The sequence below is a fragment of the Exophiala dermatitidis genome (assembly GCF_000230625.1).
Source record: "Exophiala dermatitidis NIH/UT8656 unplaced genomic scaffold supercont1.6, whole genome shotgun sequence".
In the NCBI taxonomy this organism is placed as follows: Eukaryota; Fungi; Ascomycota; class Eurotiomycetes; order Chaetothyriales; family Herpotrichiellaceae; genus Exophiala; species Exophiala dermatitidis.
Genome location: NW_008751651.1, coordinates 966,770 through 991,498, shown reverse-complemented (window position 1 = coordinate 991,498; position 24,729 = coordinate 966,770). Strand labels below are relative to the sequence as shown.

Here is a 24,729-nt window from a genome sequence, read left to right as displayed (position 1 = left end):
TAAAAGAAGCAAGATGATGAGTTTAGCCTCCTTGATGTATCACATCGAGATATGTTGGTGGTTCTCATTCCAGAGGCCAGCGTCGGCGGCCGAGAATCGTACGTAACCATCTTTCATGCCGTGCCATAATGGGAAGTCCGGCCCGCTCAGTCCGTGTGGTCGTTTTATCGTGAACACCAATTCGCCCCTTGAGATGCATATGCGTACGGTTGACACGTAATATCTCCATGGCATTTGACGACGACGGAAGTGCACACACCTTGTCGCACGATCTTTCGGGGGCAAGCCTCGCCTCGTAGCCAAATAGTCAGGGTAAATAATTGTCTGTAATCAATCTTTGCTCCCGTATTTCTCACGATAGACCTTCATCTGCTCCAATTGTTCTGGGCCAGCACCTTCGATTTGACCGGCCTCAATTGCCTCGATCAGATCCTCAAACTTCAGCACTGCTCTCACAGGAATGCCGAGTTCGTCCTCTGCAACCTTCATGGCACTTCTTGGCTCGGTCTCGCTGACGCGCTCTTGTCGTGTCAACAGGAGCACCACTCCGACCACAATCCCGCCTTGGGCCTTGATGATCGAAATGGCTTCCCGTAGAGCAGTTCCTGCGGTCATGACATCGTCGATGACCACGACTCGTTTCCCTTTCAGCGGCGCTCCCACTATGATGCCACCTTCTCCATGGTCCTTGGCTTCCTTTCGGTTGAAGGAATATGAAACACCCTCAAAATGTTTGCCGCTGAACTCCAATTCCCGCGCCACAATCGCCGCCAGCGGGATCCCCTTGTACGCCGGGCCGAAGAGAATGTCGAACTGAGGAGAGGATTTCCCGTCCGCTTCGGAGCCAGCTTCTTCGGTTGCTAAAGGCAGAGAGAAGGGCGGAGATGTCAAGACCGATGCGTAGGCCCGCGCCAGCGCACCCAGTAATACTGACGTGTGTAGAAGGGACGAGGTGAAGAAGTAAGGCGACACTCGGCCGGATTTGAGTGTGTATGAACCAAAGGATAGTACTGAAGCCTTCAAGAGGAGAGGGAGTAGCGTCTTTTTGTATGAGCCGTCGGTCGCCATGATGCTACACGCCGTTTGGGAAAGCTGCGAGAATTTGTATAAAGTGTTGGTAGCCGGTAGGGCGTGCGATGGTAGAATTGAGTGTGTCGCTTTTCGTGAAGTGCAATGAGAGGTATCACACAGCGGACAGCATACAAAACATCTGGGTACTAGGAAAGCAAATCAATAATGATTACACAGGTTCGGTTCCTGCCAAGCACAGACGAGTTTAAACCACTAGTAACCCATCCCACTAACTCTAATGTACAGTGAGTGAGGCTCCGACTCGGAACAAATATTGAGGCGTGTCGTTCGGCGCGTCATGCATTGGCCGATTTGGCGTTAGATCGTGTCCCCAAATTTACTTTAGTGGTGCAGATACAGTTAGTGCCGTCTTCGGGGCAGAAGGACAGTCCGATTACTCGCAGGCACCCAGGATCTTGCCCCAGTGCGTACTAGCAGTATTATGTCTCCGTTCACCGACTCCCGCCCAAAAATTTCCCCTCCAAAAAGTGTCCGCGGGACAAACAGAGCAACAAGACTCGAACCTCACCACTACATTAGATCTGGTTATTTGGGAGAGTGCTCAAGATTGTTCTTTTTCCTGCATGCTATCACTGTGATTCAGTTCTATAGACAGGCCGAAAAATACCCTCTGATCTGCGTTTACCATCACTACCCAATGCAGCGACAGCTGGCCGATCGGTGGGCTCGCAAGCGTTACTTTGGTTGATTCGGAGTGAGGAAAACAAACCCAACATAAATAGTTACACCAACAAGCAACCAGGGGATAGCTACAGACAAGCGAGAAACGGCATACACTCGCAGCAGCTCCCCTCATCTTCAGGTCGTTGTCCTGATCCTTCTTGCGGCCACTTAATCACAACTACAACTACTATCGTCCACTCCCTTCCAAACTCGACAGTCCGGTCAAAATGCATATATCCCAGAAACTCGCCCAGGCGCATGAGAACGGGAAGCCAACCTTCTCGTTCGAATTCTTCCCGCCCAAGACTGCCCAGGGCGTCCAGAACCTCTACGACCGAATGGACCGCATGCATGATCTCGGCCCGGCTTTCATTGACATTACTTGGGGCGCAGGAGGGAGGCACTCACAATTGACTTGCGAAATGGTTAATGCGGCACAGAGTCATTATGGATTGGAGACTTGCATGCACCTGACTTGCACGGATATGGAACGCACACAAGTGGACGAAGCTCTGCGACTGGCCTACAAAGCGGGCTGCACAAACATTTTGGCCCTCCGTGGAGACCCACCCCGCGACCAGGAGAAATGGGAAGCAAAGGATGCAGGGTTTCGCTATGCAAAAGATCTGGTCAGATATATCCGGGCCAGATATGGAGACCACTTCGACATTGGAGTGGCAGGTTATCCTGAAGGTTGCGACGATCACCGCGATGTAGATCTGCTAATTGAACATCTCAAGGAGAAGGTTGACGCTGGAGCAACTTTTGTCGTTACACAGATGTTTTACGACGTGGACATCTTTCTGAATTGGGTGCAAAAGTGCCGCAATCGTGGAATCAATGTCCCCATCCTTCCGGGGATTATGCCAATCTCCACCTACGCCGCCTTCATCAGAAGAGCAAATTGGACCAAATGCCATGTCCCTCCGGAGTGGTATGAGGCATTGGAACCGGTGAAGAATGATGATGCCGCGGTTCGAGACATAGGAAAGGATTTGGTCGCCCAAATGTGTCGACGCATCCTTGATGCCGGGATCCATCATCTTCACTTTTACACAATGAACCTGGCACAGGCCACACGCATGATATTGGAGGAACTGGCCTTAACTCCTGAAAAGTCTGGAAGGCGGCTGGAGAAACCTCTGCCATGGCGACAGTCTCTGGGTTTCAACAGACGAGATGAAACCGTCCGACCGATCTTCTGGCGGAATCGCAACACTTCATATGTAGCCAGAACCGCTGATTGGGACGAGTTCCCCAACGGCCGATGGGGTGACAGTCGAAGTCCTGCTTTTGGTGAGCTAGACGCTTATGGCGTCGGCCTCAAGGGAACAAATGAGGCCAACATGAAACTGTGGGGCAGGCCAAAATCTCTCCGCGATGTCACAGCCCTCTTTGTCCGATACCTTCAGGGTGAGCTGGAAAGATTGCCCTGGAGCGAAGGCAGCATTTCAGCAGAGGCTGACACGATCAAACCCGATCTGACCGACTTGAATCAACGAGGCTTACTGACCGTCAATTCTCAACCAGCAATTGACGGTGCGCCATCATCTCACCCAGTCTACGGATGGGGTCCCCCTGGTGGCTGGGTCTATCAGAAGGCTTATCTCGAGTTGTTGATCTTTCCGTCCATCTTCAACACGGTGCTGGAAAGGCTCAACGCGAACAAGAACTTGACCTACTATGCCGTCAACAAAAAGGGAGAACTTCATACCAATACCAAAGATGAGGGCCCCAATGCCGTTACATGGGGCATCTTCCCCAACAGAGAGATTGTGCAACCCACCATCGTTGAGACTGTCTCATTTTTGGCATGGAAAGACGAGGCATTCCGACTAGGACAAGACTGGTCTAGGTGCTATCCGGCGGGATCGGGGCCACGAAAACTCATTGAGAAAATGATGGATGAATGCTATCTCGTCAACATTGTGAACAATGACTTCCATCAAACGCATGAAATCTTCAGAGTCTTTGACGGGCTCGAGGTGCAAGATCTCGACGTTGTCTTTGAGGATTCACCTGCTACGGAGTCGTCGCAAGCGACCACCAATGGCAATGGCACCAGAGACGTTCTCAAAGGCGATGCACCGGTTTCTGAAGTGGAGAAAAGCATTACAAACGGCGATGGTCAGAAGGTTCCGTTCCAGACGAATGGGGTTGCCTTATCGAACTGAGCAGCAGCGGTCACAACTACCGCCTTTTTCAACGGACCCTGGTGTTTTTTTTTGGAGTTGCACTTTTTCAGAAACGTTCCATCCCCTTGCGTACATATACGATGAGCAGGGTGATTAGAGCAACCAGCGTTTTTGGCAAAAAAAGAAACAAAAAGTATCTCATTTCAACATGATACCCCTGAGGCATGGAACAAAACAGATAAGGATATTATGAGGAACGACGTTTATGAACCTTTCAACATGGTTACCTGTCAGAATATGGCAAAACATGATATGTCGTGCGCATGCTATTTGTATCTAGCGAGGACAGACAGATGTCTAGATGGCGACACAGAAGAACTATCTCCTACTTCGCTTTTTCTTTCCGTTCCTTGTCGACATATTTTTGCAGGGGGGTTACCTTGGTTGTCTCGTTTGGTAGGCGCCGGCGTCCTCGAGTCTCCTTGGACTAGAGAGAGGAGAGCCTTTGACTTGTTGTTTTACTGTTAGTCCGCAGACAATGGACCTGCTAATTAGTGACACAGGCTCGCAGGGTGAAGATGAGATGTTTCAAGGGCTGCCAGTGGTTCAGGTATGCTATCCTCCCACATTTTGCGACTACCTAGGCATGCCACCTGGCAACCAAGACAACCAATGCACTGCACATCGCTCTACAGTAGCTGAGCTGTGAAATTTGGGCTGAAAGCCTTGTGTAACAACAAACGTGCTGACTTTGCGAGGAGATAGATCACACCCTGCAGGAAGCGGTGTGTGCCACTCCATGCCAGGATGCCTTTTGCTGCACCTCACCCTCCAAGTGTTGATTTTGAGTTCAGCTTTCCGTGTCGGCTTACGGCGTGCCTAACTGTGTGCCATGGCATTCAGCTTGCTTTGAGTCTGCACCAGTTGACCTGCGATCGGTCGCTTCCCACCGGATGGACACCGAAAGACAGAAGGTAAGCTGCAGTGGTAGTCAAGGGACACGGACTACCGCAAAGACGATAAAACAAGCAGTTTATCTATTCGCCTGTGTATTCCCCTCAACATTGTCCCGGCACTCTCTTGGTGTTGAAGAGTAGATCATTTCGATCACTGCATATCAGCCAGCATTATCCTCTGAAACCCAAGCAGCCGTGTTCGATTCCTTGACCCGTGAGACAGACTCTGAACAATTTGATTCCTTGCTGCAAACTGAAGATATCCAGACAACCCACCTTTCAGTCCCCAAAGCTTGCAGCCAGCCACAGCCATGAAACACCTCACAATTCTCCTGTTCGGCAATCTAGCTTGTGCCAGCATAGTGCTCAAGTTATCAGATTCAGACGCCGCAGCGGTGGGCTCATTGACATCCTCCATCAGCAACGTCCAACACACCTTTTACGGATACCCCGACAACGACCCACCGGGTCCAGCAACAGCATACAACTGCGGCGGACGCAATTTCGTCGCCGGCGGCACAGGCACCCACGACAACCCGCTCACCATGGCCACTGCGCCCGGCAAACTCAATCAGTGCGAGACCATCTATGTGCCTTACCTGAAGAAGTACGTTCGGTTCGAAGACACTTGTGCGCAATGCACCGATGATTGGAACGGCGGGTCGGGAAAAAGACATATCGACATTTGGACCGGTAGTAGTACCATCAACGGCGGCCAGAAGCAGATTGACTGTGAAGATGCCTTGACGCCGGACCAGCCAAAGACGATTGTGAGGAATCCAGCGGCGAATTTGGAGGTTGATGGTAAGTTTGAGTTGATAAAGAGAGCCAGCCCTGAAGAGATAACCTATGCTTTGCATCCTCATCTCCAGCTATGCGGACTGACAGTCTCTCGCCGAAGAAGCGAGAAGTTCCTATAGGTATTGCTCGGCGATACTATCGAGACATTAAAACTTACGCCAAACGTCGTAAGCTCCATCATCACGCAGACTCCGCGCATGATGATTGTTCTCATACAGAGCATGGTTCCATCCATTAAGCATCAATTACTCTTGGCGTCGTTCTTCAGCATCTGAGTGTTCAAACAGGATCTATAAAGTTTCATGTATGTAATTTTAGTTTATTAGCATCGAACTCATTGTCCATCATGCTCCTGAATAGTCACCCCAGCATGGCGAAAGTGTCCTCGTGCGCTCGCTTTTCTCCCTCCGACTTCGTCGACGTACCATTCGAGAAAGGTCTCGAACCCGTACTCGGGATTTGTCTCGAACACCACCCAATGTTTCTTTATAAATGCTTTGAGCTCTGCGAAAAATTCCTCGACGGGATTGAAGTCAGGCGAATAAGGAGGCAGGTAAACCAGCTTGACACCAGCACGCGCACACAGCGCGTCAATTTCGGGGCTACGATGAAATGATGCATTGTCCATGATTACGGCAGACCGTCTTCCGGGGAAAGGATTGCAGTGCGGCAACAACTGTTGCATGTATTCCAGAAAGAAAGCTGCATCAGTAGAGCCTTGGAATATGCGGAAGAAAACAACATCGTCTTGGTCATAGGCAGGCAGAATCTGGTATCGTTGTCCACGCTGGAACTGTGCGATCCTTTCCTGGTGTCACGCCCCGTGGCGACCACCCCCAACGACGGAAACCGATTCTTTTGTCACACCCTGATTCATCGACGTACAAATGACACCATGAAGGGAATTCAGAAACCACATGTGCATCATAGTCGCGTAAGTCAGCACTTCTGCCCCTTGCAATGCGTCGCATTGCTTTAGGCGACCAAGCAATGGAGGACAGCGCCCTTCTCACCGACCATCGTGAAAGAAGCTTTCCGAACTCATCCCATATAAACAAGACCATGCCGTCCAGATCTTCGTCAGGCTTCTCAAGCAGGTGTTCACGCAGTGCCGCCAGCATCGGGGAGGTGATCGAGGAGGGTCGCCCACTACGATGTCGGGGTGCAGAGGTGCTGCCAAAACACATTAGGTTCGCTCGATGTCGCCGGATGGTTCGTTCGCTGCATTGCGTCATTTGGGCGATCTCCCGATCTGTAAGTTCTCCGCTGACGATCATGTCACGGGTCTCCGCATGTTGGGCGACAGCGAGGTTCGGAGCCATTGTTTGCTGACAAAAGTCCGGCGCAGGCAAATTCGACAACCTCTATTCAGCACGTATGTACAGTGAAGTAGTTATAGCACTCTGTACAAAACTGCGCTCACCCGCAGGCTACTAGTTGTGAACACCGTGGCAGCAAGATCCCAGAATGTTCTAGGCTGAGGAAACTGGACTGTTGTAATCACGTGACACTCACGTGATGCTGACACTTGGCCGGAATAGCCGTGAATATCCCGCGATGCCTTGCCGCGGTAGATGCCCCTGCGGCCTCAAAGAGTCTTTAAGCCTCTGTCGAACGGCTACATCTCTCTGCCTTCGCAGTTGTTTGTGATGAGCGGTCCGACGTACGATAAGGGAGAAATCACTCCCCCTTCGAGTCTTCGTCATCCTCCCTCTCCTCCTCCGACAGACGAGAAGGTGGCGCGTGACGCGACCTTCGTTCGGCAGCAGATCGCACATCACAAGTCTGGCAGCGCGAGCCAGACAATACTCAAGGTTGACAGGAGAGAGTGGAATACTGTGAAAGAGCTGCTGCAACGAGACGACAAGATACAGTATGTCGGAGCTTTTTCAGTCTTGGTTCAAAAGATAATAATGTCGAGGCATAGTTTCGATTATTTTCCTTCGAGCGAGCACCTCTTTCTGCGTCTGCCCACAAAAATTCATGAGCTATTCTTGCGCAGCCTCAGTGGGCGTATTAGTGAACATCTGCGTCTCCTATCCCGCGAGTCTGGGCCAGCTGCAGAGTTTGCGAAAGATATCCGAGACGTTGGGTCTGCTACGATAAGGGCTCGAGATCCGGACTACGGGAGCCACGATCCAGACAGTTCCTTCCAGCATCTTAGATCGCCATTACCCACGGTGATTATCGAGGTAGCGCATTCACAGAATGGGAGGATATTGAGAAATCTTGCGGAGGAATACATTTTCGGAAACGATCTTGTGATTCGGGTTGTGGTAGGAGTTGACATTGAGTACAGCAAGAACAAAAGGGCTGTCTTTTCAGTCTGGCGGGCAAAAGAGCAGAGCTCTGGAGCTGACAAATTTTGGGTTGTCGAATCTACGGTCACGAACCAAATAAGTCTGGCTGAATCCTCTGTCTGGCAAAAGATTGACGAATAGCAGGTGTTCCGCAATGATGACGGCAACCCAAATACGGATAAAACCCTCGGCCTACGACTACACCTGGAGGATTTTGCAGATGAAGGGACGTGCCGACATTTCAAGGACTTAGATAGAGACATTTTCGTGTCGTGCGACGAGATGTATCGGTATCTGGTAGAGGCGGAAACTGTTGTGAGAATTGCCGAATCCACGAGGCAGGAACCAAACATGCGCTTAAAAAAGCGCCGGCGAACGCAGACTCCCGAAGAGCAGCTTAACGACGGAGACGAAGATGCCTACGCTAAGGCTGAAGAACACGTCTCCAAGCGACGGGATATGGAGGATGAATCTTTTAATGGGAGCTCTTCAGAATAGATATCATTACCGTTGAGTTTCCGTGACGTTTCTACGGTCACATCATATCACGGATGAACCGCGCTGTAGATAGCCGAAAAACGTTACGATTAACACACGACAATCTCATGAAACACATAGATTCAACCGTCTTTGTCGGCGTTAGATCTCTATGCCAGAATCCCATGCGTCATCATCATCCGTACCCTCTGACAGCGTCGTCGTAGGAAGAGGAGACTGAGTCCACTCCTCATGGTGTTCGGCAGCCCATTCCACTGCCGCACGAAACTCATCATGATCCATATGCTCTGCTGCTTTGTGACCACGCCGTTCAGGGTGTCCGGCAAGTTCTTCGAGCTCCTCGTAGTAAAAAACTCCACGTTCAAGTAGTTCGGAGTGACACTCATCCACCAATCGCCTTCGAATTCGGAGCTCTTGGTAAGTAGGGTCATCTATCATGCTTTGATTGCGAAAATCTTCTAGCTCCTTCTTTGCCCGTTTCAAAAGCGAGTGACGACGAGCATAATCGGCACACTGCTGCGGCGTCGGATCAGGATGCTGTCTGTAACCCGCCATAACCTCTTTCGCCTGCACGAGTTGCGCTTTCAACGATTGGTACTGGTCGGGTTGGAGACTTTCGCAAGATAAACGCTGGTCGATTTGATCATCAAGATTTTCCAGCGCAACTCTCATCCGATCAGTATCTTCGTCGTCCAAACTCCCTTGGCAACGCCGGCGAAGGGGGCTCTGGCACGGGAAACATTGCTCCGACTCGTCCGACAAGGCACAGGCTTTGCCAGTATCTTGACACTCAAAACAGTCATTGATCGTGCGACGATGCACCTGGATGAAGAGTTCTTGAAATAAATTCTCTGCGCGTTCTCGTAATTCTTTGATGTGTTGAAGAGACTGGTTGTAAGCCATTCTGTCTGCCTTGTGGCGTTCGGAGACCTGTTTTCCAGTCAAGGCCATCGCCTGAATTTCCGTCTTGAGACGCTCAGAATCCTGAGCTTCTGTATGGGATGCCTTCGAGGCCGAGAAGCTGGCTTGCTTTATCTTGAGATCCGCGCTCAGGTTTTTGAGAATTTCAGCGTCTTGCTTTGCACGTGCCAGAAGCTGCATGGCTTCTTTTTCAGCCTTTCTCAAATCAGTGTTGGCCAGAGAGATATCAGACAGGTTCAGAACTCCGTCACACTGGCCACTATTGGCTTCTTTGCAGGTTAGACAGGACTCCCAATCATCCGCAAAGACACACTGGCGATTCTGCGCCGTACAGTTCAAGCAGTCTCTCATATTTCAGACAGTCAGCTAGTATACAATTGTTGAAAGTAGCTCCTGACGAGTTTTCGTGGGGTTGGTCGGGTAAAGCGTGCTGTCTCGATTCACTACACTTTTCCCGCCACTCATCCGACAGGAATAACGTGCAGCGAACATATATCTTCCTGCTTTTTCGGCGATGCACTGGAAGAGTGATTCAACGAGGTGCGGCGGCAACGATTCGTCATGTGCCCGACGTGGAGCCACATTATTGGTTCGAAGCTGAGATTTACCAGCCTTGCGAAGCGAAATGCGCTTTGCACTCCTCTCTCAGGATCTTAGACACTTATTGAGATCCTCCCTCTTTGAATCACTCTTGCACGCGGGGATTGATGATCTGGTATTTATTCGGATTTCCAGTGGGCACGCAGTCGCTGCACACAGGTCCAGAGACATGTTAATTCTTCTCGCTGAACTTCTTTGTCTACGCCTAGATCTCCAGCAAACGCGTCGGGTGGTGCTGTGATGGCATTTTGGTCACAGACCAGCAATTTATTCGCTGTGTTGGCGCTCCCATGATTCTGAGGCACGAAGCCTGCTTAGCGACGCCTTGCCGCTGGTTGCATTGCTGTATGCGACCCTGCATCCGGAGTCCGACATTGAGAGCCTCGATTAGTAGCGCCAATGGCAAGGTCGTTGAGGATTGGTGATAAGGCAATCAATGGGCCAACCTATCTCCGCCGTCCCGCGTCCCTCATCTTGCTCCTCCGACACACTAGAACTGACTGGTTTCTGCGCAACCCTTTAACATCGCGTTCGAAAATCGTTCGCACAGCCATTGGTAGTCTCATTGAATCCTCGCGCAGACGACACTGCGACTACAATATCAGCCGAGAATCTCTCGTAGTGCTTTGTGGCGTTGTAGAACAAAACCATTGATCCGCGCTTGACTGTAGCAATGAAGTCCTTCAGTGGCGATCCAGTATCGATGGACTTCCACTGGCTTTTCGGCCCATTTTGGCGGCCGTCTGTTGAATTGACCTGGATTGTCTTCGATAGGTCAGTCACTGCTAGAGAAATCCAAACCGAACGACATCCTCGAAAGTCGCCACTCACCTGTAGATTCTAGCCTGGAGTGCTTGCGACTCTTGAAACCCAGAAGGATTAAAGCGATCTCGGATGAATTGTATTTTTCAAAGCATCTGCGTGCCACTTCAAGTGCAAGTTCAATCTCCTGGTCAGTCGTGAATTGTCCCGGAGACCAGTTCCGTCGCAGTTCCAGTACTCGTTTTGTCCATTTCTCAGCACCTCTGGGATCCCCGAACTCGGGGTATAATTGGCGAAGTCCAGAGTTCAGCAGGTGTTCAAGAGTGGCTACACATGATCGTCCGGCATGGTTAACTTGTCCCTGAGAAAGATATTCGCCATTATAGAAGTCGTCAGTCTCAAGTCGGAAGCGGAAAAATTCTCTTGTGTCCTTGTCCGTGTCCTGGGCAGCTACACGATACGCCTCAAGTAAACATAAATCTTGGACGAACTGGCCTTTCGGAAAGTTACTAGTGTCGACAGCACAGATCTTGACGTCAGAGAGCGAAATTCCGCGGATGTTTGCCCTCCAAATACCGTATTGTATAGCGAAGAGAAGCGAGCTTGTCCAGGACATCAAATTATCAGATCCATCGCCGCCAAAGCAACTTTTGTTCAGGTGCTGATACAGCAGTTGAGTGACACGATCTTCGTCCATTGAGAGAAGATCGTGCCGGCTTTTGCTTGGCATGAGAACGCTCGCTATCGAAGCCACAACGCTACTGTCATTCTTCCCCGAGCTGGCCCCGTCGAAGGTTCGGAACAAGTATCGCGGGACGTCCTCCAGAAATGATAATGGTGTATGCAAACGGGCTGGTGGACAGAACAAGGTTGGTCCATCGGGAACTTCATTCAATACTGCGGTCCAAAATTTGGGCCAAGCCTTACGGTCTTGCTGGCGCGCATCGGATCTGCGTTGGATCTGTTCTTGGAAAGCTGCAGCGTAATCCTCGTCCACGTCAAGGCGGTTCTCATGCTCATAGTACTCTTCGCTCTCGAAATCCGGATCGTATGGCCATTGTAGATAGGCTTCTTCGAGTGGAGCGAAGTAGTTCTCAGCATCGAGTTTTCCAAAAGGTTTCGTGGCTTGGTCATAGCACTCCTCAGCCACCTTCCACAACGCCGTGGTATCGCCATTGTCATTTAAGACATCGCGAATAATGTCTTTTATCTGCTTCTCGAAATGTGGTAAAATCTTATTACCAACGATCCCGCCCCGGCCTCCATACAAACTGAGTTTGAGAAAAATGCAATGATGGGTGACCTCATGGAGCGCATCAAGTGCGCCTTGAATGTTGGAAGCGGCCTTCTCAAGCTTCTTGATTTCGCCATGGAGTGAGCATACTTCTGCAATAGACAGGCCCTCGGCTGAGTTCGCATCGTTAGCTAGTGACTCGACAGACTGAACTTGTGAGGTGACGTTGTTTGTCGCTTGGTAAAGCGTGCGAATGCTGGTCTGAAGAGGGACTAGTTGATCGCGTGTTGAGCGTTCCTGTTCTTGTCCTTGTCGACGACTCTGAACCACGTTCTCGGCGATATTCAGACTGTGAAGCAATCTCTCGGCGTGCTCAATGCTACTATCTAAAGACATCTTCTGAGAGCATCCCAAGTACGGAAAGGATTGAGGGAATAACATAGAGCGCTATAGTTTTTCTTTTATCGATTGGAGGAGCGACACCTGGAGTATCACGTAACGACATTTTGACACAGTTGTGATTTCACGGAGGACTTGTCCTATTTCAACGGGGCCTAGGGCCTCGTCAAACTATATACTTTCTAGAGGTTATACGATAGCGTACGACGCTAGTCGAGACCAAAAGACGGCTCTCGACGTCTTTATAATACTTAGTACTTAGGGGTGCCCGTTTTGTTACACAGTTGCCTGATCCTAAAATAGCCGAGGATACCCCGCAGTGCGTCACCGCGCCAGATCAGTCTTGCTACACGATTTTTGTTTCAACTGGCAAACATTCATTTCCCCGATAGGTCTGCACCTGGTGGTATAATGCGTCAGCGAGAGAATGGAAAGACCCCTTGAGCCAATGGACAAACATGGACTTTTTGAGGTTGAAGGGAACCCATACGCTGAACCGGATCTCCGCGGTTGAGGATCAAACAATGGATAAATGGGCTATGCTTCTCTGCTCGATCAGCACGTCAAAGAGTGCTCTTCCCTTGGCCGGACTCGTTCCTAGTAGCTTAGGGGACAGGTACTGTGCCAGCGAAAGCAAGCCGTTCCACTGCTATTGGCCTTAAAAAACGCAGCCGGAAAGAATGCTTCGGAGAGGTCTTCCCGTGACGGGTGCTATAGTATTCCCATATACGGTTCTACTCCACCTTACTGGCCTGAGATGCGACCATCCGAGCATCTTTTATTCTAGGCTATAAGCGATTGCCCTTGTACGCTTCGCTTCAGTGCAGACACTAGTTTATTAACCGACTCGTTTTTCAACGTTAGATACTTACCAAAATCTCCTTCAACCGGCAATAGTGTCTCCAACGAGACCACATGCTCTTCTGCCCTTAGATATGAACGTAAAGGAAGGGCCGAAGAGGGGGGGGAGGAATTGATTATTGTAATCGCGTAGGTGAAGCTGGAAAGGATACCGGTTCCCTTGAACATCGCCTTAGGCACTGGAAGTAATCTATCACCACGAGCAAGTCAAATTGTTCGGGCGGACTTCAGGGTACAACATATCGTACTGTCGCAAACTTAACATGGTCGGAACAATCTGGCTGACTGAGAACTACAACCATGTGTCCAGCAACACCTCTTGGAAGCGAAGTAAAAGCAATTCTTTCCTCTTCGCAGGCCAATTGCGAGTTGATGCAGCATATTTTACCCTGTGTTCCCCGTCTGCTCTTCCCCATGATGTTCAGGGAGGTAGGACCCACGGTGTTTCTTTGCACTGTTGTCCTTGAAAGTCAGGTCGGAGGTGCAGGTGAGGTCGAGCAAGTGTGGGGTCTTATAATATAGTTGGAGGAGCATGTCGTCCCCTCTGCGAATCGTGGGGAAACTAAGTCGGGAAATTTTCCGAAGTAACGCGTCGGCTACAGTATTTTCACTTTGTGCAACAATGATTTTTCGGAAACCAAAGACGCCGGCTTGGCATCGATAGACCGCGCAATAAAGACCTTCGCAAATTGCAATCCTCCCCTTTATTCCCCTACTTTTCTCAACACACTGTGTATTCCTTACCCTACTTCCAACGGCATTCCAACCATTGATCGATTCCGTTATTGTTGCGCTTTATAAGGAACATTAATCGGGTCTTGGAGAAGTCTTCCCCCATGTCAAAATCAACGGACTCTCCAGGCTCAATTTTATCGACCTCAACAACTGGATTAGCTGTCGATCTCTGCGGTCTTGAACACTGCAAAACATTAACTTGTGCGCTTCTTGGGCACTCAATCTCAAGGAAGAGACTCGTTTCATGAAAGTCGAATGTTCGACTCATGCCGTTCAAACATGGCATGCGGAATTGATCAGTCGTTTGTTCTTCCCGCGTGCCATGCTTGGACGGCATGTCAGAGGTTCGACTTTCATGATCTCCAATGATATGTGCGGAATGATAATTCTGCTCATAAACGAGATCCGTGGATAGTCGAACCTGCGCCTGTCTCTGTCCAGGTGAGCTCGTTCTGAAGAGTTGTCAGTCTTTGAGGCGCTCCTCACGAAAAATCATGTGTGCTTTGTACATACTCTTCTTCTCCCTGTTCATCCTGGCACTGCGAGCAATTCTCTTCCTTCGAGGAAGACATCTGCGGTGCAAGGCTTGTTGAGTCCAACGGTAGTGACAGAGGCGATCGTCCGATCTCTTGTGAAGCTGTCGCGGGTGCGTTGTCTTGAGACCGCGGAACCTTCAAAGTATCGTTCTTGCTTATCTCGATGTGCAACAAGGGAGGTACTGGCGAGGTGATCGCCGCTGTAGACAGATTTCTGCATTCTCTTGGAGCCGGCAAAGTGGCGCCGAGGTTCCACGTTGGCTGCACATCTATGTCAGTTCCGGTGTTGCCGCGAGTCTGGGTAGTGCTGGCTACCACAACCGGTACACGATCCAGCGTTGGACATTGAGCTGGTTGCATTGCTAATCTATCTCCCGCGATGTTTGTCGAAGGAGGGGTTTCCAGATTGTTCCGATACCGTTCGCTGGAATCATGTCTTCTGCTCTGGTTTCTTGGCTGGGACAGCAGTCTAGATTCATTGATAGCGGAAACCTCAGTTGTAGCTTTGGTGGTTGCTCCTCTTAAACTTGGCCACTGGAGGGATATACGAGAAAGATTGGCTGTGGATTCATTATTTGTCCTATATTTCCACTGTGACTTGGACGCCCTGCGAATCGAATCTACCTTGTTTTCGAGGATATGGGCCAGTTGTCTCAACGCACTGCTGAATTCGCTTGCTCGTTCATGCGTCGCAAAGTTAATGGTGAGGGGCACTGTCCACAACGAGTACAGCCCCTGGTGGCATCCTTTGACCTGAAATTGTCCGTGGTTGGTGATAAAGTTATAACACAGGTAACATGCCAGTTTATTGCAACCGATGTAATGACTTCGCAGCTGCAGATGTGGATTTTCCTCGTAGAAGATGACAAGCTGCATCTCACAATGTAGGCGATAGCTCTGCCATTGTCCAAGTTTTCCTTGCAGCTGCCCATTGTTGCACGACTGGAAGTGTAGGCCACCGCGACTTCGCAGCTGCGCAGGGGTCCGCCTGCAAATCTCCCGGACCGGCTGTCTGGAAGTAGGCAGACACAAAAGATTGACTGTAAAGTCGTGGATTATCATTGCCGATCCAAACGCCGTCAGAGTCTTTGCAGCTCTCCAATATCTTGACATCTTCCCTAACCGCTCTTTCAGACTTTGAGCCATCAACTGCACAGCCATTGGTTTCTTACTGGCAAGAAGGTTGTAGCGCAAAAAATGATAGAACGAGCTGGATAGCTGGACACCATAGGCTGCTTTGGCCAACCGCCCCATTTCTGAAACGTCTGATTGAATTCCTGAGGTGGTCAAATTACCAGAGATCTTTCGCAGATTTTGCAGTCGTTCGGAACTAAGCAGCATGTATGCTTGGTGGCTGTCGTGATTATAAGGTCCCAGGTGGTCTATATCGGTTGCCGACTCAGCGGTGCGGTCATGAAGGGGAAAGGCAGGGAATCGTAGGTGTGTGCCTGGACATTGGGCCTGTTTGAGTTCATTCATGAATTTATTCACATGTTTCACAAATGAGGTAGCGCACTGTTGTAGGATGAAGATCAGCACTTCTTCCCTTCGCATTTCAGTGTTTGGACCAGAAACATTTGTGATCAATTGCAGAAGTCTCTGTAGATCTGCGTGCTTTAGTCTCTCAATGCCATCGTTGCTTGAGATGCGAAGAGTGATTGTACGAAGCTCCTCATCATATTCCATGCAGGCCGCAGAAACGTTGTCCTTCCCACCACTGCCAGATAACACAAGGGCAAAGTCATCGAGGACGTCGCATATAATCTGAGGGGTAAGGCCATCTTGAGATTCAACATGGTCGTGGTTGTGAATGGCAGATCTGATGGGATCGGCTTGAGATCGTACTTTTACATCGAGTAGAATGGCATTTTCGTGAAATGCCAAACGGTCGATTCCCTGCCAGACATCCACGGATAGCATCATGCGTATGCGTGTACGAGCTAGGGTCTGGACGAGCTGGACGCAGGGGCGGCAAAAGTGAGATTTCCCTGCGATGACCAGCATCCATCCTAACTGCGCTTTAGTCATGTGCTGACACGAAACACCCTGCGGTGAACACAAGTACGTCATCAGTTGGCAAAGTCCTGTTCCGTCCCTTACACCCCCTCTCTGCCCATTTGGCGAGCTGCAGGGCTGCCCAAGGACTCCGACCAGAACCTCCGTGGCAAATTACATGGCAAAATAATGAGCTTCAAATGACCGGAGGGGAATAATTTATGTAAAGTAAGATCGGTACGGACCCGTTCCTATGGCAAGTTCATTCGTCGAACAGCCGATCTTAAAAACTGCCATTTTTAGCTAAGCGCAGCCCCACAGTGGAGCAGACGCGATCGCCTTTCAACGAATTTTTATGGGTTTTAGGACACCACTTTCGCACATCACTTGTATATGCCCAGTGGTCCAATTCCATAGCTTCTCAACCACTTTATTTATGTACTCACTGGCACTGGCAGTCAATACATCCTAGTGACTGCTTTCCAAAATTAACTATAATCTCTTCCCTATATAAGATATCCGTAGCGGCTACAAACATCTACCGATACCTACCTATCACGAACCTACAAGGTGCGATAAGGTATCGAACCAATAGGTGAGAGATTGTCAGGAGTGACAAGGGTATCAATTATAGGTCCAGAATTCCCAAGCACAAGTGCTTGGAATTCAAGTCTTTTTATGGGTTAGTAGCCCAGTGCGAGCGTGGACCTACGCATGACAGAGATATGATTTGAATTGCAGTACGAAGGACTATCAAGAGAGTTGCGCGCGCGCGTAGGATAGATATACGCCTGCACCGGGCGCGTACTAAGACCTCGGTAAGTTACGTGGACCGTCATATGCCTAGTGCACGTGCGGTTTGCTGAGCATCCGTAACACTACCAGAGATACGTATTTCTACTAGAGTTGTAGATAGCCGATAAGTATAATTTACTAACCTAAAGTAATTACTTACTTTAGTATAACGGATCTAATAGACGGCTGGTTTACGTAACGGAGATAGTAGGAGAGTGTGTCGAGTCCTGGTAGTAGACTACTATAGCGGTTCCTACTATAGAATCCTATTAATACTATATTAATTCGTCCTTAAGAGAGTAGTCGTTAGAGTAGTTAGTAATTGGCGTTAGTAGGGTAGTCAGTTGTAAACCGGGCTTATAACTATTAGTAGGTGCGCTAAAATAGTTGAATTTGCTCTCGCTCTATCTACTTTACAGTATATTGTCACGGACAGGTCCACGGCCGCTTGGAGGATTGCTCCAAAAAGACTCGAATTCCAAGCAATTGTGCTTGGGATTCTGGACCTGTAATTGATTGCTTGGAATTCTGGACCTGTAATTGATATCCTGCTATTTTACTAGTCACGTGTTCAGTTCGTGACATATATAGAGCACTCCTATATATACTATAGAATCGAAAAGGATACCGTATCTCGTACGGTATATAGAGCATTCTAGAGTATGGCAAACTCGTCCAAGTCGACGTCGTTATCGAGCGTTGTTTAGAGTCGATAGCGAGGTTTAGGAAGTACAGTTGACGTAAGTGTTCTTGGTAGTGGGGCATCGGAGCCGACTGCTTACAACAATATGATACCTCTGTATGTATGGCCCCAATGAAAGACACTTGAGGCACAGTGAGGGTTTGGAATCGCTGACTAAGTGCAGCAAGGAAGCTTGAACTACACGATTGCAGTTCTGGGTAAAGAGGCACAGGAGAACAACGATAACTGATATATAGAGGCGAGGACCTCAAGCTATCAAATCTTGATACTATCTTACAACCTTCGGTTGTAGAGATCCGACCTTTCTTGCACATACTAATATGTAGGGACACTGCAGCTACTGTCACGGCATCGAACCCAGCCTGAAGTCGGAGTTTGATCATCACTATGCCCATTGTCACCCAAGATATCCCAGAGACCATATCTATATCGTCATCTACACTGAGGAAGTTCACCGGGGCCAGAGTCGACGCTTACACCCGGTATGTGGCGTACGTTCTGTTCCGAGATCTGAACATCTCGGTGAACGGCCAGCGGAACATCAACAACGTGCTCAGCAATCTGCCCGTCTATCAATCGGTCGCAGAGGATGACAGGCTATCATTCGGATGGGGGTTGGGCAATGTGATCCGCGATAAGGCCATCCACGAAGGATCTTACGACCATGTTGCCATGATGATAGCAATCGGCGAGAGTTTCCGCGAAAGCTACGGGGCCAAAATACTCAAGCATATGGCTCACGCAGCGGCAGGGCGGGAGGATGTCACTCCTCATTTCTCCCAGTGGGTAGCGGCACTTCACGCGGTGAACGGGGTATTTGCTTCCACCGATTTTGGATTGTTGGTTGAAGAGTATCTTCGCATGGACCCTTATCCGATCCGGCATGTCACAAATGTTGAAGCCCTGATACCTCCCGAATCAGTCGCAAAGGCTCTCCAGGCTCTGATGCGTGTCACGGCAGGGCACGCGAAAGGCGTGACACTGACTGGGAGTGCCGTCATCTCATGGTTTGGTGCTATCGCAGAGTGGCTTTGCGATCTGCGGATAGCTGTTTTTCAGGACACCGGAGTCCAGCTCCACGTCACCCACCAGGACCAGGACGCCCAGTTGACCCTCGTGTATACCGCGGAGCCGGGCATACAGGCGTCCGCCGAGCCTTTCAAGCCAAGTCAAGTGAGTCTGGCGAAGCTGACCTTGGTGGATCGAACCTACTCTGCTGCTGTCCACGCAACACCGTTCGGCGGGCGAGTGGCATGGCAATCACTCCTACCTCGAGTCTTCGGCAAGAGTTTCCACTATCTTGACCACGAGGAATCCAAGGCTTTTGGCCTCATGATCGGGGCAGGAGCCAGAATGTTTGAGGGTTTGGCTCTGGGCGAAGACGGTCAAGACCATGGCGTCTTGGTGTCGACCAAAAATCGAAGCAATACAGCATCATATGGGGCCGGGTTGGTGGAGACCATCACCAACTGGCTGCCGGAATTGAGACGCTTTCAGGGCCGCATGGAGAGGCCTTTGAAGCAAACATACCGGGATGCGGCGGCTTCGTACGTCGAGCAACTGAGCAAGATAAGAAGGGCCTGCCGCTGCGGCATTTGCACCTCCAGAGAGGAGTTGGAGGAAGGCCAAGATGGCGTTCCGCCGCCCCATGGGTACTGTCTCGCTGTTCTGGTCGAAAGCATCATCGCACTGGGACTGTGCCTGTCGCGCATGACCGTCTCCGCCAGGCTGTACCCTACACGCGCCGGCATTCAGGGATTCTATGCCAGTCAGGTGTCGAAGAGGCTAGAAGCACGGGGCTTACACTGGAGCGAGCATTTCAAGATCGTGTACGGCAACGAGTGGAATGCCCCGGATGCTCGTCGACTCACCAATTCGGTGCAGATATTCGCAGGCTCACGACCGGACAAGGATGTGCCTGAAAATTTGGTTGCCCTTGCCCACGAAGGAACTTGCGCTTATTTTGTGGCCCTGGAGAAGTCTCCCAAAGCGAATCGAGAACTCGACCAGCAAGTCAAGCTGATTCGTGTTGTCAGCGGAGTTATCAATGTTCATGAGAAAGTCTTCGACAGGGCGTGTCTGGGAGCCGTGCAGAACGAAGCGTCCGACGATCCCTGGGAGAGAATCGAGTACGAACATCTGCCTGAACCGTTGTTCTGCAAATGATCACAGCACAGGAATTTGTCTCTTATTTTTCGGATCAGCGCTCGATGTCTGCGAGCCCTTCAAGTTCCTGTTGTGAGATCGAGTGTCTGGGGGTCGGCGTCCATGAAGCAGCCCTGGCCAGACCAACCCTGTTCTCGGTCTGATACTGAATCTGCTGGCTGGTCGAAGTCCGACCATGAGGTGGCCGTTCGGTTAGGACTGCAGTTCGAGTTGCGGCTTTGAAGGACTTCAAGTTGCTCTGTACTTCATGTAACAATTTTTCCTGTTCCTTCCTCTCTCATGCTGTGCTGGGTTATACTAGTACAGCATGGCCGGTATCTCTGTTGTAATTCGACGTGGACATGCCAGCGCAATAGGTGGTGTAGACGCAGACGGTAGGGATGACAATGCAGGGAATCTTCGAAACAGATGAGACCTTTGACCTCGACAGTAATCGTGTTAATTACTACTGGTACTCCGTGGAATCAGGATATCACTGCCCATCACCTAGCAATGTGACCAGCACTGGCACGAGGGTTGATTGTTGTGTTCAGTTAGTTAGCCTGCACCGCCACAGCGCGGAAACGCAACAAAACGGCACATGCTGCAAAGACGCGAAGAAAATAATCCCTGCAGCGTCCAACTTCAACCGGGACGTCATCAAAACAGGTTTCAAAGTTGCCGTCACCCACTACAGTTCACCTGTGCACCACAGTCTTGTTCAACAAACGCCGTGCTGACATTCTTTGATTTCCTCTAAAAGCTCTGCAGCGACGCATATTCTTCGCTCAGTTTGTTGTGCAGAGAGCGAAACTTGTGAAGGAGGCCTGCCAGTGCGGGCGCACTTGAAGATTGCGGAGAATGCAAGGCGTTTGACATTGAAACGTACAACAGAGGCGAGAAGCGAGAGCTCAAGCGATCTGCTCGCATTGGGATAACCACAGCATCGCCCGATCTCTTTCACCCTAGGGCAGAACTGGACTGCAGTCTCCAGATCCAGGGTCTGGGCTTCTTCAAAACACATCCCAGGCTTCAGATTCACGTACTTACAGAATCTCCCTGAGCAAGCAAGCCGAAGGCCTGTCCCTTCTCCCGGTCCCTATTTCTCCGGTACATCATCGCTGAACACCACTACCCACCATGTCAGCCGACACAATCACCTCTCTCGCCGGCGGCGGCCTCAGCGGCTCCGGACTCGGCAGCCTAACAGGAATGCTCCAAGGCGGCGTGAACAACCTAATCAACGCCGGCGGAGGCTGGCTCGACCGCTTCTTCCCGCCCGAGAAGCGCGAACAATGGAAACAGTGGCTGACCAAATTCGCCACGGAGCGACCGTACCTGGCCTCTTTCTTGCTATCACAAATCGCACTGTCCGGATTTCCGTTGGTTCTGTTCGGATTCATGTCAGTAACAGTATTTATCTTTGCATTGATAGCTGGGATCTTGGTCGGCGTCCTGGGCGCATTACTGTTCACAGTTGCCGCGATCGGGTTCGCCCTGCTCATTTTGCTGCCCGTCTTGTTCTTCACGACTGGCGCCGCCGTGTTTATTTGGCTCTGGGGCCTGGGCGCTTATTATATCGTCAAGTGGTTCAATCAAAAAGATGTCCCTGGTATACATACCGATGCTGCGGGCGGATTGGCCAAGGCGGCCGGATTGAGTGATTTGCCTGGTGTCAATGGGGTGTTGTCTGGTGATGATGCTGGACATCCAAAGCAGCAGCAGCAGCAGCATGATGGCAAACAGGACAGCCACCAACATGGCAATCAAACGCATGAGCAACACCATCAGAAACCTGCACAACGCACACCGGCGAAACTTGACAAGAAGGAAAAGGGGCAGAACAGTGGTGGTGCTACTACGGGTACTACGACTGGGGCACAGCATAATCATCACGATACAAAGGATTCAAACCATAACCACACAGCACATCAGAGGAAGGTCCAGAATCAAGCGAGTCGCCCTTCTTCGAATGGACCGAATTCGAAAGTCAACGACACTGTTGATGGAGTGGGAAAAACAGCCAGCGGGACTGTAGGAGATGCGACCAAGGCTATTGGGATATGAAGATTCGATTACTATATGATAATAGTCAACCTGAAGGGGACTGGCACAAACGAGAAATGACAGAGACATCAGGTGTTTTTACTCATCCTGACCACAGCAGGTGGCCTTCAGCATTGACGTGGAAAAGCCATGACTTCGATGAAATGAAGCGGGCACATCAATGGAATGTGGAATATTCAATAGTTGGGGCGCAGATTAAGGAGACTCGCATGCATTGGGAAGATTGAGGCTCTAGGAGATTCATAGATACGAACTTGTACCACTATTTAGGCATTGAAGCATGGCGAGCGGATTATACTGAAGGTATGGCGATCAAAAAACTCTTTGCCATACCTGGTAATAGGGCAGCTATGGAAAAATCGTCTTATGAACCGGCGTCTTCCTGATGAGAACCAGTACCCCATCATTGTGCCAAATGCCCAATTTAATCACAGTAATGCAGTCAAGTCCATCCTGCATGAATTGTTACGCTCCTCATCGCCCATCATTAGCCGTGCCTCGTTAGTTGATGTTCCTCATGATGATTCTGGTAGAGAGCGGTGTGTTCTTCTGGCACATCCATTGCCAAAAGGGGAGACCACTACATCCTGAATCATACACCCATGGTGAAATCATGCTCAATGCCCGGCGTGACACTGGCCATAAACTTCAGGAAGACGACCAAATACTGATCCACCCGGATAGCCACCTTGTCTCCCTCGTCCTCTTTGTCAGCATCCTGTTCGTCGAGTACTTCCCATTCATCGCCCCCAGCACCACCCGTGGCGGCCTTGACTCCAGCTTCGTGGCCACGCTTCTCTTCCTTCCGTTTATCCCCCAGGTTCAATTTGGAGGTGTCGTCAATCAGACCTTCCATACCTGACACGTTACCGGGAGCCGCGGCACCAGCAGACTGCTTCTGCAACCGGAGTTTCAAGGCCGCGTCGGCACGATCTAGAAGGATCTTCATGACGCTGGCATGCTTGCAGGGATGGATGGATGCCATCTTGACACTGGTGTCGAAGAAAGGGAAGTCTTCAAGAGTCACTGTTTTGTCTTTGTAATCCCCGACAATATCTTCCATCATGAGATGGGGAGGCAGTGGTTCCGAGGGCGACAGGTAGCCCGACAGGTACATTCGTGGCGTGCGGTAGTACGGTGTATATGTTATGTAGAGGGTGTAAGTCCGCAAGGGGCTGTGCACAAATTGTCTGTCAGTAATTTTGGACAAGAGAAGTGCAAGTGTAGCAGTAGGTCTATCACTCACGCTGAAGCACCCTCGCTCTTGTCCCTGATAATGGCTTCATTGTCATCGTCCTCGTCTTCCATGTCGGGGATTTCGTCTTCCTCTTCCTCCTCGCTGGCCTTTTTGCCCAGCTGGCCGCTCTCGCTCATGGTTCGCACCTCTCCCCTTAGCCCTTCCTGTTCCTTTTCGGTCGTGCCTCCTGTTCGGAGCCAGCCCTCGTCGTCGCCCGTAGTCTCACTGTCTGGCCCACCGAGGAAACCGTCCCGTACAAGGTCGTCTGCAGCCCCGTTTCCACCGGCAAAATTCTCGTCTAGACGCCTGTGGCAGGGGACTCCACGAGTCACTAGGAATTGTTTCTCCGGAGGCAGATAGTTGACGCGTCGCGCTGGGCTGGCTGCATCGGACCAGGACCATGAGGGAAACTTATACACGAGGTAGTCGCCGGCCAGGATAAATTCTTCAGGGGTGATTTGACCGGTTGACCGAAAGGTCGACGTATGCTTGATAGGCGCATATCGGTCGCGAACTTTGTCGAGAGCAGAGTGTAGCAGATTCATCTTTGTTGGTCGCCCTCGCGGGGTAGATGCAGTAGGCTGGAGGAGCGATACTCGTGTCGTTCAGATCTCCCTTGTAGGGGCAATAATGAAAGGGTGATAGTCTCAGCGGTTTCTGATGTGGCGTGTCTCTCACAAGTAGAGCCGGGGACAAAGGTGCACAGCGAGGTCTCCTGTGGTAACCGGACGCAGGCTGCACTCGAGTCTGTACACGGTGTGCCAGTGACTGCGACGAGTGACAATGGCGGATGCAGCGCAAGCGGGGATGACGATCACTGTCCGCCACAAGCACAGGCGCTGCCAGCCAGCCAGAGTGCCAGAACACTGCCACTGCCACTGCCACTGATGCTCCACCGTCGTTTGGGGCTTCAGCCTTGTTGCTCGCTGCCAACTCTCCACTTCGCCGTATATTCAGCCTTGCCGCCCCTCTACCCAGACTAAGGTTCAAGTTGTAGATATGGATTGCGGCTCCAAGCAACATGAAAAGCGCGTCTTTGCTTAGCCGTCAGCAGCAGAGACCTGCAATCAAAGGGGACCGTAGTCTCTTAAAAAGCTATGGTTCAGTCTTCAGTATCTAAAGCTAACATATAATCCAGAGGTGTTGTAGATGTCACCTCGGTATTGTTGAAGGTAACATCTCCAATACAGCAGGCCACGTAAGCATACTTTTTTGGGCTGCACCAACTCGCCATACCAGACATGATGTGCTCATGTAAAAGAATAATGAATGGAGAACTGACAACACCCCCCCC

At 50.5% G+C, this 24,729-nt stretch overlaps 11 protein-coding genes across 11 annotated transcripts; 7 read left to right on the top strand and 4 right to left on the bottom strand.

Moving 5' to 3' along the window:
* Positions 1 to 330: 330 nt before the first annotated feature.
* HMPREF1120_07192 (orotate phosphoribosyltransferase) lies at positions 331 to 1,068 on the bottom strand (the record flags this gene model as incomplete). Its single annotated transcript, XM_009161408.1, has 1 exon — positions 331 to 1,068. The coding sequence occupies one exon, from the start codon at positions 1,066 to 1,068 to the stop codon at positions 331 to 333; it is 738 nt and encodes a 245-aa protein (XP_009159656.1).
* Positions 1,069 to 1,470: 402 nt separating this feature from the next.
* Positions 1,471 to 4,283, top strand: HMPREF1120_07191 (methylenetetrahydrofolate reductase (NADPH)). The gene has a single exon (XM_009161407.1). The coding sequence runs from the start codon at positions 1,983 to 1,985 to the stop codon at positions 3,927 to 3,929; it is 1,947 nt and encodes a 648-aa protein (XP_009159655.1). The 5' UTR covers positions 1,471 to 1,982; the 3' UTR covers positions 3,930 to 4,283.
* Positions 4,284 to 5,157: 874 nt separating this feature from the next.
* On the top strand, positions 5,158 to 5,766 carry HMPREF1120_07190 (uncharacterized protein; the record flags this gene model as incomplete). The annotated part of the gene is made up of 1 exon (XM_009161406.1): positions 5,158 to 5,766. One exon carries the CDS (start codon positions 5,158 to 5,160, stop codon positions 5,764 to 5,766), a length of 609 nt encoding a protein of 202 aa, XP_009159654.1.
* Positions 5,767 to 7,221: 1,455 nt separating this feature from the next.
* On the top strand, positions 7,222 to 8,088 carry HMPREF1120_07189 (uncharacterized protein; the record flags this gene model as incomplete). The annotated part of the gene is made up of 2 exons (XM_009161405.1): positions 7,222 to 7,520; positions 7,575 to 8,088. 2 exons carry the CDS (start codon positions 7,222 to 7,224, stop codon positions 8,086 to 8,088), a joined length of 813 nt encoding a protein of 270 aa, XP_009159653.1.
* Positions 8,089 to 8,229: 141 nt separating this feature from the next.
* HMPREF1120_07188 (uncharacterized protein) lies at positions 8,230 to 8,445 on the top strand (the record flags this gene model as incomplete). Its single annotated transcript, XM_009161404.1, has 1 exon — positions 8,230 to 8,445. The coding sequence occupies one exon, from the start codon at positions 8,230 to 8,232 to the stop codon at positions 8,443 to 8,445; it is 216 nt and encodes a 71-aa protein (XP_009159652.1).
* A 141-nt stretch (positions 8,446 to 8,586) lies between these two features.
* HMPREF1120_07187 (uncharacterized protein) lies at positions 8,587 to 9,717 on the bottom strand (the record flags this gene model as incomplete). The annotated part of the gene is made up of 1 exon (XM_009161403.1): positions 8,587 to 9,717. The coding sequence occupies one exon, from the start codon at positions 9,715 to 9,717 to the stop codon at positions 8,587 to 8,589; it is 1,131 nt and encodes a 376-aa protein (XP_009159651.1).
* A 1,024-nt stretch (positions 9,718 to 10,741) lies between these two features.
* HMPREF1120_07186 (uncharacterized protein) lies at positions 10,742 to 12,358 on the bottom strand (the record flags this gene model as incomplete). Its single annotated transcript, XM_009161402.1, has 1 exon — positions 10,742 to 12,358. The coding sequence occupies one exon, from the start codon at positions 12,356 to 12,358 to the stop codon at positions 10,742 to 10,744; it is 1,617 nt and encodes a 538-aa protein (XP_009159650.1).
* A 1,597-nt stretch (positions 12,359 to 13,955) lies between these two features.
* On the top strand, positions 13,956 to 15,311 carry HMPREF1120_07185 (uncharacterized protein). The gene has a single exon (XM_009161401.1). The coding sequence runs from the start codon at positions 14,873 to 14,875 to the stop codon at positions 15,248 to 15,250; it is 378 nt and encodes a 125-aa protein (XP_009159649.1). The 5' UTR covers positions 13,956 to 14,872; the 3' UTR covers positions 15,251 to 15,311.
* Positions 15,312 to 18,373: 3,062 nt separating this feature from the next.
* On the top strand, positions 18,374 to 20,152 carry HMPREF1120_07184 (uncharacterized protein; the record flags this gene model as incomplete). Its single annotated transcript, XM_009161400.1, has 1 exon — positions 18,374 to 20,152. One exon carries the CDS (start codon positions 18,374 to 18,376, stop codon positions 20,150 to 20,152), a length of 1,779 nt encoding a protein of 592 aa, XP_009159648.1.
* Positions 20,153 to 21,271: 1,119 nt separating this feature from the next.
* Positions 21,272 to 22,198, top strand: HMPREF1120_07183 (uncharacterized protein; the record flags this gene model as incomplete). The annotated part of the gene is made up of 1 exon (XM_009161399.1): positions 21,272 to 22,198. One exon carries the CDS (start codon positions 21,272 to 21,274, stop codon positions 22,196 to 22,198), a length of 927 nt encoding a protein of 308 aa, XP_009159647.1.
* A 592-nt stretch (positions 22,199 to 22,790) lies between these two features.
* HMPREF1120_07182 (autophagy-like protein 3) lies at positions 22,791 to 23,980 on the bottom strand (the record flags this gene model as incomplete). Its single annotated transcript, XM_009161398.1, has 2 exons — positions 22,791 to 23,373; positions 23,445 to 23,980. The coding sequence occupies 2 exons, from the start codon at positions 23,978 to 23,980 to the stop codon at positions 22,791 to 22,793; spliced, it is 1,119 nt and encodes a 372-aa protein (XP_009159646.1).
* Positions 23,981 to 24,729: the final 749 nt, after the last annotated feature.

Coding starts and splice junctions, on each gene's coding strand:
- HMPREF1120_07191 (XM_009161407.1), top strand. CDS start 1,983: ATGCATATATCCCAGAAACTCGCCCAGGCGCATGAGAACGGGAAGCCA.
- HMPREF1120_07185 (XM_009161401.1), top strand. CDS start 14,873: ATGTTTGTCGAAGGAGGGGTTTCCAGATTGTTCCGATACCGTTCGCTG.